Source organism: Theropithecus gelada, chromosome 16 (genome assembly GCF_003255815.1).
Source record: "Theropithecus gelada isolate Dixy chromosome 16, Tgel_1.0, whole genome shotgun sequence".
Classification (NCBI taxonomy): Eukaryota; Metazoa; Chordata; class Mammalia; order Primates; family Cercopithecidae; genus Theropithecus; species Theropithecus gelada.
Genome location: NC_037684.1, coordinates 57,005,934 through 57,023,776, shown reverse-complemented (window position 1 = coordinate 57,023,776; position 17,843 = coordinate 57,005,934). Strand labels below are relative to the sequence as shown.

At 46.2% G+C, this 17,843-nt stretch overlaps 1 protein-coding gene across 3 annotated transcripts in view; it reads left to right on the top strand.

Moving 5' to 3' along the window:
- The window catches only part of VPS53 (VPS53, GARP complex subunit), a 164,038-nt gene that overhangs the window by 103,822 nt on the left and 42,373 nt on the right, over window positions 1–17,843 (top strand). For all 3 annotated transcript variants that reach the window (XM_025363020.1, XM_025363018.1, XM_025363021.1), the window contains 2 exons: window positions 685–779; window positions 15,406–15,648. In XM_025363020.1, coding sequence (XP_025218805.1) covers window positions 685–779; window positions 15,406–15,648 — 338 coding nt within the window. The remainder of the gene's footprint in view (window positions 1–684; window positions 780–15,405; window positions 15,649–17,843) is intronic.

The following is a 17,843-nucleotide window of genomic DNA, read 5'->3' as shown; positions in this document are numbered from 1 at the left end:
TTATTTTTTTAGGAACTTGTGGTAAGAATAGAAAGTAGCAAAATAAAGTTAACAACCCTCTATTGGTTTTCCATCCTTCTTTTTCTTACATTTTCTTACTGATGGAATTCAAAAAATTCTGGGAATCATTGCAGGAAAATAATGGTATAATAGAGTTCTAGTTTAAGAAAAGCAGACTTCTACATATGTCTTGGGGCAGGTTAGAGAGCCTCTGAGTCCTCATTTCTTGAGGTATAAAATAGTAGTAATGATACCTACATGAAGGATTATTGTGAGGAGCAGGTGACATATTAGTTGGTATCAAAGTGCTATCAAAAATTGGATTGTGTGAAAGCACTTTTTAAATTCTAAAGCATTGTACAAATACAAGGTGCTGTTATTAGCCAGGGTTTAAATTCTGGAAAACACCAGTCGGATAGATGATGACGAGCTTCCAGATTCAACATACATATGTTATCCAGGTAACAGTATGTCTTTCACCGTCCAGAGCAAGTGGGTGATGCTAACAAAGCTGGTGTTTTGTTCACCTGCCAGGGTGAATCGTGAAGCTATCATGTTGGGTTACATTGAGTCCTCTCTTATCTGTGACTTAGGAGTGAACTTTGAAGTTATGTTTTTAAAAAAGTTCTTGAACATTTGCAAAGATCACTCAGGTATAGAATTTGTTTTTCTTTGTTTTTACAGCCAAAGAAGCCTAAAGCCCCAGACAATCCATTTCATGGCATTGTTTCCAAGTGTTTCGAGCCTCATCTCTACGTGTATATCGAATCCCAAGACAAGTGAGTGAGGAACATTCGCTGTTTTCTGCCTGCATTTCTCGCCGCTCTGGTCATGACTGGGTCTCAGAAGCACACAGCTCCTTCCGGGGCTGAAAGCTGGATGTGGCACGCCTGTGACCCTGCCTAGAAACCCATTAGGGATATTTTTACATCTTTTGAATGTTATCATTAATTGTGTCTATAAATCTCAGGGCCTGAGTTTGCCCCTAATAAGGTCCCCAGTGGCTCCCTACATTGGGATCCCTTCCCATGTGGGTGTATTGAGCCCTGACATATGTCAGCCCACACAGCTTTACAGTGTCACGCACTGGGTATTGGAAGAAAGCCTAATCTCAAATGTATATGTTTTCAAGTATAATTCAACCTTTCATTTTGAAATAATTTAGACTTACAAAAAAGTTACAAAAATAGGACAAAAAATTCTCACATGCCCTCCTCAGAGAATGTTAACATCTTACATAACAACCACAGTTAACAAAATCAAGAAGGTAATACTGTCCCATTAATTTCCCTTTTTCTGGTCCAGGACCCAATAATCATGCATTTCATTGTCAGATCTCTTTGGTCTTGGTCTGCTTTAATCTTGAGTAGTTCCTCATCTTTTTCCCTCCCCTCCCCTCCTCTCCTTTTTTGAGACAGGGTCTCATGCTGTCCCCAGGCTGGAGTACAGTGGTGACATTATGACTTACTGCATCCTCCATCTCCTGGGCTCAAGCAGTCCTCCCACCTCAGTCTCCCAAGTAGCTGGGACCACAGGTGCACGCCACCCCGCCCGGTTAATTTTTCTATTTTTAGTAGAGATGCGGTCTTCCTGTGTTGCCCAGGCTAGTCTCGAACTCCTGGGCTCAAATGATCACCCACTTCAGCCTCCCAAAGTGCTGAGATTACAGGCGTGAGCCACCTCGCCCAGCCATTCCTTATGTTTTCTTTGTCTTTCACAGCCTCAGTGCGTACTGGCCAGGTATTTTGTAAAATGTCCTTAGTTTTTGTTTTTTTCTTGATTAAATCCATTTTGGGCAAGAATGCCATAAAAGTGGCATTGTATCCCCAGTGCATTGTGTCAAGAGGCACATCACATTGATTTGTCCCGTTATTGCTGACACTTTGATTACTTGCTTTAGGTGGTACCTGCCAACTGTCTTCACTGTGAAGTTGCTATTTTTCTCCTGGTGATTAATAAGTATCTTATGGGATGATATTATGTAAACATCCTGCTCTCATCAAACTTTTGCCCACTCATTTTTGCATCCCTTCATGATTGATTCCTGACTGAAGCATTGTTTCTGTGGCATTTGCCAAATGTTGATTGTCTATTTTCATCATTTCTTCTACAGTTACTAATTGGAGTTCTACTATATGGAAGAATTTTTCCTCTTCCCCATTTGTTTGTATATCAGTATGAACTCATGGACTCTGATTTTATTTTATGGATCATCTATATAATAGAGTATATGCTTTTCATATGGCCAGGTACAGTGGGTTGCACCTGTAATCCCAGCACTTCGGGAGGCCAAGGTAGGAGGAGTTCTCAAGCCCAGGATTTGAGACCTGCCTGGACAACATGGTGAAACCTCATCTTTATAAATACTTTTTTTTTAATTAGTCAGGTGTGGTGGTGCACACCTGTAGTCCCAGCTACTTGAACGACTGAGGTGGGAAAATCACTGGAGCCCAGGAGGTGGAGGCTGCAATGAGCCGTTACTATGCCACCCAGCTAGATGACAGAGACTTTGTCTCAAAAAAAAAAAAAAGCAAACAAAATATAGTATATGCTTTTCACAAACGTGTAGCCTCCAAAGATTTTTATAAAGCATCTCACTGCGGCCAGGTTCCTTCCCTCCCACCCTGTTTTAAAAAAAATCCCAAAGACTTCCAAACTAACAGCTGAAGACTGTGTTCGTGCTCCAGTGTCTGTTGTGTGCATGAGGGGGCATTAGAAAAGGAGGAAGACTCCTAACCCCTGACTCCTTGTCCACAGCCAGAGTAACTGTAGAAAGCCCTTCCACATTGGAAGGCAGGTTTTGGAAAGGTCAAGATGACTTGTGACAAGATGACTGGAGACAAAGATGACTGGAGACAGACTGGCCTGGGCTCCCAGAGGAAGCCTCATAGTCTAAAGAACGCACTTGGAAGGGACCAGAAGGTGGCTCCCATGGGGAGAGCAACAGCGGCTGTGGGAAAGTCCTGAGGGAGGTTCTTCAGGAACACATTGAGGTTCTGAGGGAAGTCCTCTGGAAACACATTGAGGTTCTGAGGGAGGTTCTCTGGGAGCAGATTGAGGTTCTGAAGGAGGTTCTTGGGGAACGCACTGAGGTCCTGAGGGAAGTTCTCTGGCAACGCATTAGGTTCTGAGGGAGGTTCTCTGGGAACACATTAGGTTCTGAGGGAGGTTCTCTGGGAATGCATTGAGGTCCTGAGGGAAGTTCACTGGGAACGCATTAGGTTGTGAGGGAATTTCTCTGGGAACACATTAGGTTGTGAGGGAGGTTCTCTGGGAACGCATTAGGTCCTGAGAGAAGTTCTCTGGGAATGCATTGAGATTCTGAGGGGGTTATCTCAGAACGCATTAGGTTCTGAAGGAGGTTCTCTGGGAACATACAGAGGTTCTGAGAGAAGTTCTGTGGGAAGGCATTAGGTCCTGAGGGAGTTTCTCTGGGAATGCACTAGGTTCTAAGGGAGGGAAGTTCTCTGGGAATGCATTAGGTCCTGAAAGAAGTTCTCTGGGAACCCACTAGGTTCTGAGGGAAGTTGTCTGAGAACGCGTTGAGATTCTGAGGGAGGTTATCTCGGAACGCGTTAGGTTCTGAGGGAGGTTCTCTGGGAACACATTGGGTTCTAAGGGAGGTTCTCTGGGAACACATTTGAGGTTCTGCGGGAAGTTCTCTGGGAACGTATTAGGTCCTGAGGGAGGTTCTCTGGTAACGCATTAGGTCCCTGAGGGAAGTTCTCTGGGAACGCATTAGGTTGTGAGGAAAGGTCTCTGGGAATACATTAGGTTCTGAGGGAGGTTCTCTGGGAACGCATTGAGGTCCTAAGGGTTCTAAGGGAGTTTCTCTGGGAATGCGTTGAGGTCTTGAAAGTCTCTGTGAACGCGTTGAGGTTCTGAGGGCGGTTCTCTGCGAATGCATTAGGTTCTGAGGGAGGTTCTCTGGGAACGCAGTGAGGTCCTAAGGGAAGTTCTCTGGTAACACATTAGGTTCTGAGGGAATTTCTCTGGGAATGCATTAAATTCTGAGGGAGGATCTCTGGGAACGCATTAGGTTCTGAGGGAGGTTCTTTGGGAACACATTCCATTCTGAGGGAGGTTCTCTGGGAACACATTGAGGTTCTGAGGGAGGTTCCTTGGAACACGTTAGATTCTGAGGGAAGTTCTCTGGGAACACATTAGGTTCTGAGGGAAGTTCTCTGGGAATGCATTAGGTTCTGAGGGAGGTTCTCTGGCAACGCGTTAGGTTCTGAGGGACGTTCTGTGGGAACGCATTGAGGTTCTGGGGGAAGTTCTCTGGGAATGTATAGGTTTTTAGGGAGGGCCTTTGGGATTGCATTTACACATTTTGGTCTGATTGCACTCCACCCCTCCCCCCCCCCCCCTTTTAATGCTTCTGTCATGGATGAGCACATTCTTAATTTCAAACATGTTAAACTGTAAGATTAAGAGAATGTTTCAATTAGAAACGCCACATGGAACAATATTATTCACCTACTTGATTTTATGGACTGCTTCTATATTTTTCATGCCCGATTACGAAGTACTTCATGTTAAAATCTCAGAAAGTGAACTTACCCAGTAGCTTCTCCATCATCAAACGGAAGTCTCCCCACCAGCCCCCCGCAAAAAAGTTGCCTTGCCGTCATTTGTCTTGCAAAGGCCCAGTGGTGCCCTTGCTGTCCGCCCAGTGGGCGCGTGTCCAGCAGGCACACAGAGGGACAGTGGGGGCTTCCGCCGCTTTGTCCCTGAGAGCATCCTGTCTTCTGCATTCAGTTTACCTCCAGGAAGTTACTAAGACACCCCTGAGGGGCGGGAAAAAGGATTGGTTATTTGCCTGTTAGAGTCACAGGTCTTTGAGCAACCCCCTGGATGACTATTTTCAGCCAAAGCCCCATCTTCTCTTTTTTTTTTTTTTTTTTTTTTTCAGACGGAGTCTCGCTCTGTCGCCCAGGCTGGAGTGCAGTGGCCGGATCTCAGCTCACTGCAAGCTCCGCCTCCCGGGTTCACGCCATTCTCCTGCCTCAGCCTCCCGAGTAGCTGGGACTACAGGCGCCCGCCACCTCGCCCAGCTAGTTTTTTGTATTTTTTTTTAGTAGAGACGGGGTTTCACCGTGTCAGCCAGGATGGTCTCGATCTCCTGACCTCGTGATCCGCCCGTCTCGGCCTCCCAAAGTGCTGGGATTACAGGCTTGAGCCACCGCGCCCGGCCAAGCCCCATCTTCTCTTAACCCACATTTTTAGTTTTAAAAGGCTTAAAAGTTACTGGGTCCAGATTTTATTTTTATTTATTTGTTTTTGAGATGGGGTCTCACTGTCACCTAGGATGGAATACAGAGGCATGGTCAGGACTCACTGTAGCCTCAGCCTCCTGGGTTTCAGCCATCCTTCCTGCTCAGCCTCTCAAGTAGCTGAGACTACAGGCACACACCACCACACCTGGCTAATTTTTGTATCTTTTATAGAGATGCAGTTTTGCCATGTTGCCCAGGCTGGTCTCGAACTCCTGGGCTTAAGAGATCTGCCACCTCTACCTCCCAAAGTGCTGGGATTCCAGGCACGAGCCACCACGCCCAGCTAAGGCCCAGGGTTTAAAGCACATGTCTGAGGTAGCCACATCCTTTCCCAAAACCTACCTGGTCTAAAGGGTCATTTTTCTGAGTTACTGTAATTCTGGCATCCACTCTTTTCACATGGCCTTGATTTATGCAAAGTATACTCATTGTTCTTGATACTTTGGGCAAGGAACCAGGCCTCCCTTCCTTGGGGACTCTCCGTTTTCCTATGGAAAATGAAGTGCTGGCCACTTACCCTGCTGTATGGCCTCACTAGGAAGTTTCCGCAGCCCTAAGGAAGGAGCAGAAACTGCGCAGGCTGTGCTGCTGTTGCTCCAGAATAAACACCATAACTCGAAGTAGAAAACAGAGTTAAAGAACTCCATTTCCTCATCTGTCAGAAGAGAGAATCAGACAAAATAATGCCTAACACACTCGTTATTAAGCATTTTAAAGTCATAGATCCTTTTAAGAACCCAATGGAAACCATAGACCCTCTTGTCAAAAAAATCCGTTTCATGCACACACTATTTTGAGTGTAATTTCATGGAGTTCTAGGAACTGCTTCTTCCCTTCAGTCAAAGAACCCTGAGGCTGGAGAAGGAACTCAGGCAGGGACTGGTTTTGTGCACATTACTACTTTTGCTGTAGCTCTGACTCAGAAAGTCCGAGACCATTCATAACTTCCCAGATGACAGAGACACAGCACGGTGTGGTGGAAAGAGCGTGGGCCTGATCCCAGACAGACCTGGCTGTGAGGCTTCGCGCTTGTTAGACTGGGACCTTGAGCATGCTCCTAGCCCCTGTACACCGCGAGGGTCGTAAGGCCGACCTCACGGACTTGGTGGCGAGGAGGAGAAGAGGTGGCATTTTCCCCTTCAGCACGCACACAGTAAATGGTGCTCAGGAACTGTGCCTGCCCTGCCATGCCTCTCATCTTTTTCAGGACTCCCATGTGGGTGGGTGGCCTTGTCCGTGTGACCAGATTTCTCTTGAGCCTGGCATGGGATCCACCCTCTCATCTCCCCAGCCTCCCACCTGCCCAGGGAAAGTTCCGGCAGCACCTGCCCCAGCCAAAAGCCAAGTAGCAGTAGGAGGACTGTAGAGCCAGTACTCAGGGAGGAGGCAGGAAGTGGGGATGGCCACTAGCAGGTTGGGCTGAGCTGTCCTTACATGCTTTAAATGGTTTTCTCAATTTTTATTTATGTTCAAAGAGGAGGTTAGTCTGTCTTCTACTCTTGGGATATAGTGATTTCCTCTGGCTGACTCTTGCAAAAGAGGTTTCTACATAGGTACTTTCTTCACGCCATTCTGTGGCACTCTCCATCGGGGAAGTTACTGGTGACTGCATATCTGCCCATTCTCCTGAGTTCCCTCTAAGAACTTTTGTTAGAATAGAACCTGTGCTTTTCTAGAGCCTAGCATCTGTCTGTAAACTCATTACCATTGGTGTTTATTTTGAACTCATTTCAAGCTTACAGAAGATTTGTAAGAATTATACATAGAGCCCTTGTATAGCCTTCATCCAGATTCCTCATTAGCAGTTATCTCCTCCCCCAACATAATGCACAGACACTGCATGCTTTTTCCTTTCCTTTTTTCTCTTCTCTTTTCTTTCTTTTTCTTTCTCTCTCTCTCTTTCTTTCTCTCTCTCTCTTTCTTTTTTTCTTTTTCTCTCTTTCCCTTTCTCTTCCCCCTCCCCTCCCCTCCCCTCTCTTCCCTTCCCTTCCCTTCCCCTTCTCTTTTCTTTGAGACAGGGTCTCACTGTGTCACCCAGGGTGGAGTACGATGGCATGAGCTCAGCTCACTGTAGCCTCCACCTCCTGGGCTCAGGTGATCCTCCTACTTCAGCCCCTAAAGTAACTGAGACTACAGGCACACACCACCACATCAGGCTAATTTTTGTGGGTTTTTTTTTTTTTTTTTTTTTGTAGAAACAGGGTCTTACCATGTTGCTCGGGCTGGTCTCAAACTCCTGGGCTCAAGCCATCTGCTGGCCTCAGCCTCCCAAAGTGTTGGGATTAGAGACGTGAACCACTGTGCCCAACCTGTACTTTTTTCCTGAACCTTTGCATTCTCAAGCTGCAGACAAGATGCCCCACTACTCCTTAATACTTCAATATATATTTCTTAGAAACAAGGTTTCTACATAACCATAGTACAGCTATCCACATCAGGGCATTCACGTTGATACAGCATTACTGCTTCATCCGTGGTCTCCTCCTCACATTTCAGCAATTGTCCCAGTCTTGCTCATTTTTGTTTGACTGTTTGAATAGCTCTAGGATCACCGGTTGCATTTAGTCGTCATGTCTCTTTGGTCTCCTTCAACCCAGAAGACTAATTGAGTCTGTCTTTGTCTTTCATGACCTTGACTTTTTTTTTTTTTTTTTTTTTTTGAGACGGAGTCTCACTCTGTTGCCCAGGCTGGAGTGCGGTGGCACGATCTCGGCTCACTGCAATCTCCACCTCCCGGGTTCACGCCATTCTCCTGCCTCAGCCTCCCGAGTAGCTGGGACTACAGGCGCCACCACCACGCCCAGCTAATTTTGTTTCTGTGTTTTTAGTAGAGATGGGGTTTCACTGTGTTGGCCAGGATGGTCTGGATCTCCTGACCTTGTGATCCGCCCGCCTTGGCCTCCCAAAGTGCTGGGATTAGAGGCGTGAGCCACCATGCCCGGCCGACCTTGACATTTTTGAAGAGTATTGGCCAAATACTTTCTGGAATTTCCCTCAGTTTGGGTTTGTCTGATGTTTCCTCATGATTTATGATTCATACAGAAGTGGTCCCGTGTTCCCAGGAATTCATATCAGGAGGCACAGAATGCCAGTTTATCCCAAAACTTGTGATGCTCTTTTTTTTTTTTTTTTTTTGAGACCGAGTCTCACTCTGTTCCCCAGGCTGGAGTGCACTGGTGTGATCTCCACTCACTGCAGCCTCTGCCTCCCGGGCTCAAGAATTCTCCTGCCTCAGCCTCCTGAGTAGCTGGGACCACAGGTACCCGCCACTGTGCCCGGCTAATTTTTGTATTCTTTTTTTTAGCAGAGACAGGGTTTCACCATGTTGGTCAGGATGGTCTCGAACTCCTGACCTCAGGTGATCTGCCCACCTCGGCCTCCCAAAGTGCTGGGATGACAGGCGTGAGCCGCCGCGCCCGGCCTGTTGTGTTCGTTTTTATTACTTGGTGTAGATGTTGTCTCTACCAGGTATCTCTATTTATGAATAAGTGTTGGGAGAAACCTTGAAACTTTATCAATATCCTTTTCCTCATCTTTCACTTATCGAGTCATTTATTACTAAGATGATTGACAAATGATGATTTTTCTTTCTTTCTTTCTTTCTTTCTTTCTTTTTTTTGAGACAGAGTCTTCCTCTGTTGCCCAGGCTGGAGTGCAGTGACACAATCTCGGCTCACTGCAAGCTTCACCTCCTGGGTTCAAGTGATTCTCCTGCCTCAGCCTCCCAAGTAGCTGGGATGACAGGTGCGTGCCACCACGCCCAGCTAATTTTTTTTTATTTTTAGTAGAGATGGGGTTTCACCATGTTGGCCAGGCTGGTTTGGAACTCCTGACCTTAAGTCATCTGCCCACCTCGGCCTCCCTAGATGCTGAGATTACAGGCATGAGCCACCGCGCCGGGTCAAATGGTGATTTTTCTAGCTACATGATTTCTTCTACATTTATCAGTTGGCATTCTACTTTAAGAAAAGCTTTCACTTCTCCCCCGTACATCTATGTCAGCATGGACTCACGGATTTTTATATTTCATTTAGTAGGTTGTAGGCATCACTCTCTCTTTTATTTTTACTTTATTTTGAAATAAATGTATACCTACAGGAAAATTTCACAAATAGTACAGATTTCTTATGTTCCTCTTCGCCCACTTTCCCCTGATGTTGACATCTTATATAACCGCAGCAGAGCTGTGAAAACTGGCAAGTTAGCATTGGTACGATACCATTTAATAACCTGCACACTGTGATTGAACTTCGCCAGTTTTCCCATTAGTGTCTGTTCTTCCTTCCAGGAATCGTTGTTGTTGTTTTAGTTCTCAAATTGTCCCTGACTTGGCCAGTGGGAGCCTCTTTAAGCTGCTCGTCATCCTTTTTACATGCCACTATCATTCTATGAGCACCTCCTTCCTCTCTGGCGCAACAGAATATACCAGGCTTATCCTGTACTTTTGCATCCCAGCCCTGGAGTCATCCATTTCCCCAGGCATTTCTTGTTCCTTTGGTGGAGAATGACATTTAGTAACCAAGTATGCTTATTGCTGTTCGGTGTCATTGCTTCCAGATTGCCTTGACTGAGAGAGCTAAGAAATGTATGTGTATAAACATACGTGTATGTGCATCTGTGGCTGTGTGTGCACCTGCTTCTACATATATGCATCTATAGCTGTGTGTGCACCTGCTTCTGTATTAGAAACTGCGTTTTATGCTGATGCTTCCAATTCTAATCTCACCCCACAGAGTTTATTTTTGCCTCTCCCTTTCAACACTGGCAACTGCCTTCTACAACAGTGAGAAATTTGGGTCCTAGCATGCTCAGTGTGTTTACTTATTTACTCAGTTTGCCTGTATGTAACCCATCTGCCAGCTGTGCTCAAGCCACACCTTGGCTCCCCAGCCCCACTGGCCACACCAGAGCAACATCTCAGCCCCAGCAAAAGGGAAGAGGAAGGGGTGCAAATTAGTGTGAGGACCCTTGAATTAAGAAGTTCTAGGGCCAGGTGTGGTTGCTCATGAAATCCCAGCACTCTGGGAGGCTGAGGCAGGTGGATGACTTCAGCTCAGGAGTTGGAGACCAGCCTGGGTGACATGACAAAACCCCGTCTCTACAAAAAAAAAAAAAGCCCACAAAAATTAGCCAGGTGTGGTGGTGCGCACCTGTAGTCCCAGATACTTAGGTGGCTGGGGCGGGAGGAGCGCTGGAGCCTGGGAGGCAGAAGTTGCAGTAAGCTGCAGTCATGCCCCTGCACTCCAGCCTGGGTGACCCTGTCTCAAAAAAACAAACAAAAAAAGTTATCTAACTTTCTGGGGATCTTCAGCTGCCTTGACCTTGCTCACCTGCCTTGCCATTTTCTGGCTACTGTCTTTCTCTCCCTGTGCCTCACTGCTTAACATTCCAATTAGAATATTGTTTCTGTGAATGCTGACTGCAGGCCCACCAGAGAAACGGCCTTTGCTATCCATGGATAAACCCAGTCTGCAATGGCATATTTTTTCCCTCACTTTAGTTTTTCCCTGTATTGATACCATTCTGCAACAGTCTTCATTCCTAGGGCACGTAATTTATCAGTGGAACTCCCAGCAGTATTTGGAGAGAAAGGTATTTCCTTCCTTCTCCCCTCCCCTTCCCTCCCCTCCTCTGCCCTCCCCTCCTCTCCCCTTCAACAGTGTCTTGCTCTGTTGTCCAGGCTGGAGTTCCTTCCGACAGTGTCTTGCTTTGTTGTCCAGGCTGGAGCGCAGTGGTGACATTATAGCTCACTGTAACCTCAAACTCCTGGGCTCAAGTGATCCTCCTCCCTCAGCCTCCCAAGTAGCTGGGACTACAAGCACACACCACCATGCCTAGCTAATTTGTTTATTTTTTTTTTAGAGATAGGGATCTCACTTTGTTGCCTACACTATTCTCAAACTCCTGGCCTCCTCCTAGCCGTGCATGGTGATGCACGCCTATAGTCCCAGCTGCTTGGGAGGCTGAGGCAGGAGAATTGCTTGAGCCTGAGGGGGTTGAGGCTGCAGTGAGCCGTGATCATGCCACTGCACTTTGTTCTGGGTGACAAAGCAATACTCTGTCTCAAAACAAACAAACAAACAAAAAAAAGAAATGTGATCAGATTGGATCATGTATTCAAAACTAATGAGCCTTATGCATTCCCATTGGGGTAACTTATATTATTCTGATCTGTAAAATACCAGCTACTGATTTTCTAATGTCTCATGTGGCATCAAAGCATGCTGATGCAGAGTGAAAGATGGAAGGAAGGGGAAGGTTTCCCCAACTGGTTTATTTCTCATCCACTCCAAAGAACAGTGCCAAAAGTAACTGAGTAGACATCCTGTAGACATTCTACAAACTATAGATCTGTAGAGTTTTTTGAAATGAAAATTTTCTTTATGCTGTATGATCATAATTAATTTATAATCTTACTCATTGGATTGGCTCTGAAATAGGAAGCAAGTAAGTAAGTATCCATCTTCTAGGGGAACAGGTGAGTGATGAAAGTAGAAGCACATCAGAGTCGGCTGGGCGCGGTGGCTCACGCCTGTAATCCCAGCACTTTGGGAGGCTGAGACGGGCAGATCACGCGGGCAGAAGTTCAAGACCAGCCTGGCCAAGATGGTGAAACCCCGTCTCTACTAAAAAAGACACAAAAATTAGCTGGTTGTGGTGGCGTGTGCCTGTAGTCCCAGCTACTCAGGAAGCTGAGGCAGTAAAATCACTTGAACCCGGGAGGCGGAGGTTGCAGTGAGCTGAGATTGTGCCACTGCACTCCAGCCTGGACAACAGAGTGAGACTCCATCTCCAAAAAAAAAACAAAAACAAAACAAAACAAAAAAACACGGATGTCAGAGATCTGGTCCTTGATTTGGTTGGCACTATTGATTTAGAGGTTAGAATCTCGTAAGAAGACCCCAGGGGAATCTTTTGCCTTCTGTTCCGTGATCTCCACTGCACTGGCCTCCATCCCATTTCCACCTTCCCACCCTCCATTCCCGTCCCCTAGGAACACAGTGTGGAGGTTGATCAGCCTGTATTGTATTGAGCACTAGCATGAAGCTTTGCTCTACTTCTTAGCATGACGGCTGGGCTGGGGGCAGCAGAACCAGCATAAACGTCATCCCTTCTCTCAGGGAGCTGGTGTTAACATGCACGAAACGGATGAGTCTGCCTCCTTCGCCTTTTGTACCAGCTTCAGTTTATGGAGTGACTGGCTGGAGTGCTGTCTCAAGAAGGATTCTGGAATCACAAGAGAGATCAGTGGAAAAAGAGGCTCCTTGTTGATTAGCGTTGCCTGCCGTGGCCCAGGATGGGAGAAAATAGGTTGTTTCCTGAGTATATGGCATCCTCACACTGTCTAGTAAAGTGTGAAATAAAGTGTCAGTGGGTGACAGATGATAGAAGTTGCAGCTGGTGCGGGTGAGACCTGGATGAACTGGAAAGGGGAGTGGACAGGTGGCGGGAGAGCGTGCTGGCCAGGACAGCACATAGGCACAGGCCAGTGACCGGAAGTGGGTGAGCAGGGCAGCCATGACGAGGAACCTCTGGCTGGAGTGCTGGGTCAGCTGTGGAGGAGAGGTGGGAGATTCGGTGGAAAAGTGAGGCAAGCGAGGTTATGAGGAACGAGGGTGGTGGCCATGAAGCTTTCCAAGGTCAACTAATGAGATCCTTCCCTGCTTTCTCACTATCGCCACAGACAGAGACCTAGCCTAGGCCAGAAGTTCTTTGAGGGCAGAGTGGTTGTATATAATAGACTTTCTTTCTTTTACTTTTTCTTTTTTTTTTTTTTTTTTGAGACGGAGTTTTGTTTTGTTGCCCAGGCTGGAGTACAGTGGTGCAATCTCGGCTCACCACAACCTCCACCTCCCAGGTTCAAGTAATTCTCCTTCCTCAGCCTCCCGAGTAGCTGGGATTACAGGCGCCCGCCACCACGCCCGGCTAATTTTTTTTATTTTTAGTAAAGACAGGGTTTCTCCATGTTGGTCAGGCTGGTCTCGAACTCCTGACCTCAGGTGATCCGCCCACCCCGGCTTCCCAAAGTCCTGGGATTACAGGTGTGAGCCCCAGCACCCGGCCTGTAATAGACTTTCAATAACAAAAGCCCTTGAGTAAAATGTCAATTTTCTCCCATTCCTGCTAACTGATGGTATGTGTGGTTCTTGTCTTTTTCTTACTTACCATTATATAAATACATTTTAAAAACACAGCTGGATTCCTATAGCCTTAAACAGCAACCTAAAAAGATGCAACGTGTCGGGAGTGGTAGGAACCCTTCCCATTCTTCACCCAGCACAGCTGTGCAGAAGCAGTTACTGCAGCGCTGCTGGATCCTCACAGGTGATGACGCAGTTCAGTGGAACAGTTACAGGGATGTTTGAATGGGAAATGGGAGAAAAAATGCAACTCTCATCCGCACTGTGGCCTGAGGCAAGTCTGGAGCTGCTCATACCCTGTTTTTTATTTTTTTTCCAGACATCAACTCTTGCTCTGTCGCCCAGGCTGGAATGCAGTGATGTGATCTTGGCTCACTGCAACCTCTGCCTCCCAAGTTCAAGTGATTCTCTGCCTCAGCCTTCCAAGTAGCTGGGATTACAGGCATGCGCCATCACACCCGGCTAATTTTTTTTCTTTTCTTTTTTTTTTTTTTTTTTTTTTGAGACGGAGTCTTGTTCTGTTGCCCAGGCTGGAGGGCAGTGGTGCAATCTTGGCTCTCTGCAAGCGCCGCCTCCTGGGTTCACACCATTCTTCTGCCTCTGCCTCCCAAGTAGGTGAGACTATAGGCGCCCGCAACCACGCCCGGCTAATTTTTTTTTTTTTTGTATTTTTAGTAGTGACAGGGTTTTACCGCGTTAGCCAGGATGTTCTCGATCTCCTGACCTCGTGATCCGTCTGCCTCGGCCTCCCAAAGTGCTGATATTACAGGCATGAGCCACCGTGCTCTGCCCATACCCTCTCTTTTCCTAAGATTTTTTTACACCTTTGATTCTGGAAATTCTAAGAAAAAACGACATTTGAAGGCGAAAGAAACCATTACATATCCCAGTTTCTCTTTGTTTAAGCATCTGTCTCTTGGACACATTTAGGTTCGTGATGTCTCAGTATTTGCTGACATCATAACCTTTTTGTTTTTAGGAAGTAGCATGCTTTCAGGCTTGAAGCTTAGAGCCAGGCTGCTTAGTTTTTAATCCTGGCTCTCCTTTTTTCTTGTTGTATTACACTGGACAAGGTACTCAGCTTTTCTGTACTTAACTCTTTGAAAATGAGGATAGTAATAATACATACTATGTAAGTTTATTGTAAAAAGTAAATGAGCTGGGCGCGGTGGCTCACGCCTGTAATCCCAGCACTTTGGGAGGCCAAGGTGAGTGGATCACCTGAGGTCAGGAGTTCGAAACCAGCCTGGGCAACATGGTGAAACCCTGTCTCTACTGAAAATAAAAGTTAGCTGGGCATAGTGGCATGTGCCTGTAGTCCCGGCTACATGGAAGGCTGAGGCAAGAGAATTGCTTGAACCCTGAAGGCGGAGGTTGCAGTGGTCCAAGATCCAAGATCATGCCGCTGCACTCCAGCCTGGGTCAACAGGGCAAGACTCTATCTCAAAAAAAAAAGGAAGTTCAATGATGTGTTTAAAGCATGGACGTAATACCTGGTGCATCCTAAGTGTTCAGAAAATGATCACTATCATTATTTAGGGTTTTCCTTGGTGGAGGGGTAAACGGTACTAATATGATAGAAGGATCAGTTTCTTACTTTAGTATTGGAGTCTAGGCTCAGCTCTGCCACGAACTTGTGTGATAAAGGACTTAATTTTCTCATCTTTTAGCGGGACCAATAATACCCTATCTTGTTTACAGGGGTTTGGAGTCCAGTGTGATAATGAAATGCCTTGAAAAGTATAAAGCACAAATATCAATCGATTTAGAGATTAGAATCTCACACATCAAATTTTATTACTGCTGTTGTTACAGGAGTGGCGGTAGCGAATGATGATATTGATTAAAATTGATCCAATTTTAAGTTTTAAATGCAGTAGGAATGATTACTTGTGGCAGTAGTTTATGTACATTGCAAACAAGCATATTTGCTTTACTTTTCTTGAAGTAAAATAACATTTTTGGGGTTTTTTTTTTCCTCCTAGGAACCTTGGAGAGCTGATAGATCGGTTTGTGGCTGATTTCAAAGCCCAGGGGCCACCTAAGCCCAACACTGATGAAGGGGGTGCCGTGCTCCCCAGCTGCGCCGACCTCTTCGTCTACTACAAGAAGTGCATGGTGCAGTGCTCTCAGCTCAGTACGGGGGAGCCCATGATCGCCCTGACCACCATTTTCCAGAAGTACCTCCGAGAATACGCCTGGAAAATCCTCTCTGGCAACCTGCCCAAGTGAGTCCTGTTCTTCATAGTCTGAGTGGTGGCAAATAGACCTAAATATGGGAACCTTAAGGAAATCCACTCTGAAGTTGTTTACTGAACCACCGAGAGTATCAAGGAAGAAAGCAGGCTTCCTGAGTTCCTGAGGGCCTGAAGCTGTTTCCTCTCTGACATTCCACAGCTGACAAGACCACCAAAGGAAATGTCCACACTGGCTGCCCATGTGGCAATTCTTACCACAGTGGACTCGAGGGAACCTATCCCATTGTACACCTATTTAATATCCATGGATTCAACTATAGATACTTGGCACACACACAAAAAGTGAGGTTGTGGTGGAAATAACTGATAAATAGCTTAAGCAGTTTCACCCAAGCCTCATTCGGTGAGATGATGCCCCGGAGTGATGGGTGGGAAGAATGAATCTGCTTTTTCCTCATTCTGAGTAGGTTCCAAGTCCCTCTTGGGGTGCGCACTTCCCGCCATGCCGGACAGAGCCTAATGTTTCCGATGCGGTAGGATTGGGGGGCAGCTACTGCGTAGCTCCTAATTATGGTGACTATTGTGTTATCCTGATGCATTAGAGCTGGACAGAGCCTAATGTTTCCGATGCGGTAGGATTAGGGGGCAGCTACTGCGTAGCTCCTAATTATGGTGACTATTGTGTTATCCTGATGCATTAGAGCTGGACAGAGCCTAATGTTTGAAGATGCGGTAGGACTGGGGGCAGCTACTGCGTAACCCCCAATTATGGTGACTATTGTGTTATCCTGAGGTATTAGAAGATTGTTATATTGCTTACTATTGAAATAGGTGGATCATTCAACTAGGATTTTAGAGATGTTTTCATTATATGATAGGTTTGATTGTAATAGAATATGACCTAAAGTAATGCTTGTGAATTTAGTATTTTCAGATCACCCCCATGGCTAAAAGAATTCCGGCATTTGTTTCTGTCATTATCACTAAAATGTATCACATATGGAAGTTTCACGTTATTTGGAAGAAAGAGAATAAAATCCTGTGCTCACAGGAGATAGAAGTGACGGGTGTTTCACTAATGAGAACTTCTTTGACTATAATAAAAATTACTAAAATTTTTTTTTTTTTTTTTTTTTGGGACAGAGTTACACTCTTGTTGCCCAGGCTGGAGTGCAATGGTGTGATTTTGGCTCACTGCAACCTCTGCCTCCCGGGTTCAAGCGATTCTCCTGCCTCAGCCTTCTGAGTAGCTGGGATTACAGGCGCCCGCCACCACACCGGGCTAATTTTGTGTTTTTAGTAGAGACGAGGTTTCTCCATGTTGGTCAGGCTGGTCTCGAACTCCCCACCTCAGGTGATCTGCTCGCCTCGGCCTCCCAAAGTGCTGGGATTATAGGCATGAGCCACCGCGCCCGGTCTTAAAATTTTAATAACTTTTGTTCTGATTATCAAGATAGCACAGGTTCATCATAGCTTAGAAAACATAGGAACACATAAAGAAAAAAACAAAAATTGGCTGGATGCAGCGGCTCACGCCTGTAATCCCAGCACCTTGGGAGGCTGAGGCGGGCGGATCACTTGAGGTCAGGAGTTTGAAACCAGCCTGGCCAAAATGGTGAAACCCTGTCTCTACTAAAAATACAAAAATTAGCCAGGCATATTACAGGCATGTGCCTGTAATCCCAGCTACTCGGGAGGCTGAGGCAGGAGAATCGCTTGAACCCGGGAGGCGGAGGTTGCAGTGAGCCGAGATTACGCCACTGCACTCCAGTCTGGGTGTTGCGGGGAGACTCCGCCTTAAAAAAAAATTATGTATAATCTCACTACCCAAAGAAAATTTAACTTTTTGGTATATATTTTTCCGTTCTTGATAGATACATAATGTGTGTGATCTGCGTGCTTTTGTTTATTTGTGTTGCGGAATTGGGGCTGTGCTGCTTATAGCTTTATTCCCTGCAGCCAGCGTTTAACTTCATCCTGGGAGCATTTTCCCACATGTATTAGCATCTCAACAGGAAAAAAATGGCATATTCAGCTGGGATTTGGTCAGTAAAGGGACAGTTCACAGAAGTGGGGGCAAGGCGAGAGGAGCCAACAGAGGATTCCGAGGCCTCCAGATACGAGTGGGGAGTGGTTACTACCATAGAACTCACTCAGGAGCTGGAGCTGCCCCCAAAACCTGTAGTCACAGGAGGATGTGAGAGGGGTTTTGGTCTCTTGGGACA